Source organism: Hylobates moloch, unplaced genomic scaffold (genome assembly GCF_009828535.3).
Source record: "Hylobates moloch isolate HMO894 unplaced genomic scaffold, HMol_V3 SCAFFOLD_1, whole genome shotgun sequence".
In the NCBI taxonomy this organism is placed as follows: Eukaryota; Metazoa; Chordata; class Mammalia; order Primates; family Hylobatidae; genus Hylobates; species Hylobates moloch.
The window spans coordinates 193,992,988-193,996,805 of NW_026652276.1; the positions used below are offsets into that span (position 1 = coordinate 193,992,988).

The 3,818-nt window shown below is 38.9% G+C and overlaps 1 protein-coding gene across 1 annotated transcript; it reads right to left on the reverse strand.

The window, feature by feature from the left end:
* Nucleotides 1-604: 604 nt before the first annotated feature.
* On the reverse strand, nt 605-2,554 carry SMIM30 (small integral membrane protein 30). Its single transcript, XM_032761500.2, has 3 exons — nt 2,427-2,554; nt 1,966-2,059; nt 605-1,505 (listed from the first exon to the last, which is right to left on the reverse strand). Exon 3 carries the CDS (start codon nt 1,474-1,476, stop codon nt 1,297-1,299), a length of 180 nt encoding a protein of 59 aa, XP_032617391.1. The 5' UTR covers nt 1,477-1,505; nt 1,966-2,059; nt 2,427-2,554; the 3' UTR covers nt 605-1,296.
* Between the last annotated feature and the right edge of the window lie 1,264 nt (nt 2,555-3,818).

Sequence of the window (3,818 nt, forward strand, 5' to 3'; positions counted from 1 at the left end):
TCCAGTGTGACCCTAAAGTTTGATTTCCTTAGACTACTTTATGCTGGCTACAGCTTGAGAATCAAATGAATCACTGAGGACCCTTGTTAGACATGGAGTTCCAGGCCCCATCTCACAGCTGTACAACCAGGAGAAAGACCAGGGAATCGAAAAGTCTTATCAAGTGCCTGGAATGATTCTTGGGCTCAAGCAAGTTGGCAGTCTTCTTAAATCTGTAATGTGCATACAAATTAACTTGGGCTTTGGAAACAAATGCTGTTCCTGATCCAATTGGTCTGGGTGGGGCTTGAGATTCCGCATTTCTAACAAGCCTTAGGTGATGTTGCTGGCTTGAAGACACTTTAAGTAGCTAGGCCAGAGAGGATATTTCATTTGGCTGGCGTACAAATCAGTTTAAGCCATTTCATTTTCCTTCTATATTTCTAGATTTTCTATCAGGGGCTTCTCTGTCCTTAATGCTGCCCAGTTCTCATTATGTCACTGATTATGTCTCTTCAAGCTACCGCAATCAGTTAACACGAGGCATCCTGCCCTTCTCCACTTAGCTCATATAAAAATCCAAAATGGATACAAACAGCCCCAAATAAGAAACGGACACGACACATTAACTTATAACATGATGGGTTTATATTTAATATAGTACTTCTCATCAGGAGGATGTTACTCAGTTAATATAAAGTTTTTTTCAAAACATTAAATCTCTTTTCCATGTCAATGTCTATAGTTTTTTTTTTAACATTAAATTTTTTTCTGCATTTCAGTATTAGATACACTGAATACATTTTTCTAAATGTTTTTTCCCCAGAGATAAAAGTTTTCCTTTTTGGCTGACTCTCTGATATCTAAATATAATATTAACTTGGGAGACAACAAAACAAAAATCTAATAAAAAAATGGAGAAAAGACTCCTCAGCGATTCAGGAGGCAGTGATTATAACCGAACAGTGGTGATTTCCTAAGATTCTGGGCAAGAACTTCCTTCTTCCTATTTCACATGCTTTGAGAGAATTCTAAGATTATGAAATATTACTTATGTAAATTTCACCCATCTTACTTCTTTGACTACCTTTCTAACTAGCAAATTATAGGCTGCATTTTTCTGTGCATTATTTGTTGTAAAGAAAACCTTTTTTTTCAATTTATAAATGTATGTTTGTTGCCATTTCATGGAAACAATGAAAAATGTGAAACTCCCTCATTTACTGGTGTGGAACCTTTCACACACTAAAGCTCAGGTTTAGCCGCTATAGCACAAAGGTTTTCAGGGTGAGGTTTGACTCAGTAGGCCTTTCAAAGTCACATCTGTCCATTTCTTTTTCGTGCATATACCCCCAAGCAGGCACAAATGCCTGTAATGCTGAGAACCACACCTAACAAAAGAGCGATTGCATCACCGGCTTCTACTGCTTCCACAACAGGCAGCACCAAAAGCAGTGACATGAGGACTAAGGATAACTGTGTTGAAACTGAGGTCATGATGTTGGAATCTTGAGGGCTGAAGGTTCCTAGAAATTAAACATGGAAACAAAAAGGAACCATTAAAAATTCCTCCCTTTTCAAATGACAAAATGAACACATGACAAATAACAGGCCAGCCAATCTTTTGGATACTTTATGAATCATTTCCAATCCATCTCTTCATCTTATAGGTGGAAAAACAGAGGAACGTTAAAGACAGTAATTTGAGGCTCATCTCCCTATCTCATGATAACACTCTAAACCCAGGAATTTTCCACAATAATGCCAACACCTTGTGCATCAACCACACAAAAATTGAGCAGGAGTTCATAATTAAGAACAAACAGAAAAAATGCACGAGCCAGTAACTTGGAAACTTAAAATATCCTAGTGGGTAAAAATTATACATTTTCTTAGGGTCTCTCCCATCCAGGAAATGCAGACAAATTTGGAAAAAGTCACACAACATATAACTCTGCGAAGTTGTGGGGAATTAATAAGACTTACCAAAGAAATGGTATATATAGAATTCTATCTGACTTGAAATTTTCCCTTCCTGGAGCTCCGGATGCTGAGGTTAAGAGGTTCCACGTGACACGACCTATTATTAGCATGGGGGGTGGGGAGGGGGCGGAGAGAAGGATTTAAAAATTAATTATTATTACTATTACTATTTTAAAGAGGCAGCTAGAGTCAGTGCAGAGCGTGGAGGCCATATGGACGGTAGAGGGATAGGTAATGAGGAGAGAAAAGTCTGTCCAACAGGGAACCAGACTTAAAAGTTGGTCAGTTCACCCACACAAGAAAAGGTAAAAAGAAACAGAACAGAGAGATAACTTCATTTCAGGACTTGATATTAAGATTTGAAAAAGAATTCCTACTTTGGCCTGGCAAGGTCCAAATTTGCTCCTGTTTTACAAATACACTGGTGCAACCTAAGTATCCTTTGGAGAGAGTTCGTACATTACCTTCCAGGAAGCAGCCATTACAGGAATGGCGAGGAGGGCGGAGTCTCCAAACTACATTTCCCACAATCCCTGCCGCCGCCCACTCCCATGATGCCCCGGCGCGATCCCCCCTGTAAGTAGCAGAGGGCGTGACGGTCACGCTCTAGCGGAGGCGAAGAGTCGCGAACGCGCGGGACTTCTTTTCACTGCCGAACGTTTTACTGTTAAATAGATGGTTTCATGTGTTTATATAAAAGCTCACTTCAAAATAAAAGAAATAATAGCAAGTGTTTTCTACCCGGTTGAGTCTGTAAGGCGCACATGTAATTCTGTCTTTTTCTTCGACTGAAATGACACAGCGCGGAGAGAGAACCCGAGTACAGCCGTCTGTTCCGGATGCTTTTAAACCAGCGGCTTCCAACGTTTCTGAAGCAGGAAATCTCTGTCACCATCTTCCTAATGAACCATATGCCATTTATTAATTTTTTAATCAATGGAGAAAAAGCGCGGTTAATAAGACATATCGTAAAAGGTTAAAAAACATTTGTAGTGCAAAACAAAGTTTAGGAAAAATGGGTTTAGCCTTGTTGCAGAAGATCTCTCAGGATTCAGGTCCTAAAGTGACAATCTATTCAAGAGTACACTGCGGTGATTCCTTCCCAGCTATGTTTTTGTGAAACCTCAGCCCCAAATGTCCCTACATATTTATGAAAAAATGTAGAAATACTGCTTTTAAATCATAAAACAAGAATTAGTTATTTGTATATGTAAGTCGTAACCTTTCTGAAAGGCGCTCTTTCAATAGTCTAGTAACTGTGAACTCCTTACTGAACCTTTCTAGTCATCTGATCTTCTGAACTCTTTCATATTTACTGATTTGAAAATTTATTTGCTATCCTCACATTATAAATTATTAATGATGAGGGTTGGGTGTGAAGCCACCTGCCTGGTCTGAAAGTCCCCTGGTTCAGTCTGTTAGATAATGCAGGTACGTTCAGTTCAATGCCAATAATTAGCATGTATTCTTGTGTTGTCGGTTACCCTTTTTCTTACACGTTCCTAGTCTCTCTAGCAAAGATTTATATTCTTGGCTCCTAACAGGCACCCAGCAGGTGCTCAGTAATGTTGCCTAATAATAATAATGATTTGACTAGATAAATGTGCCAACAAGATCTTACGAGAGACCGAGAGGTGCCAAATAAGCCAAACCAAGGTGACTAGAAAATTGGAAATCTGAGAATAACTGCACAATAACGTCAGCATTGTTTCTCTAACCTTGATTATTTTAACAAGGTTTTGTTCATTTCATCCTTTGTTTTGAGCTACTTTCGTGCCTTTGTAGTCAATTATATTTGGAATGGGAGCTATATTTTTATAGCTTCCAAAATATTCTCTCATATCCTACTGTGAACA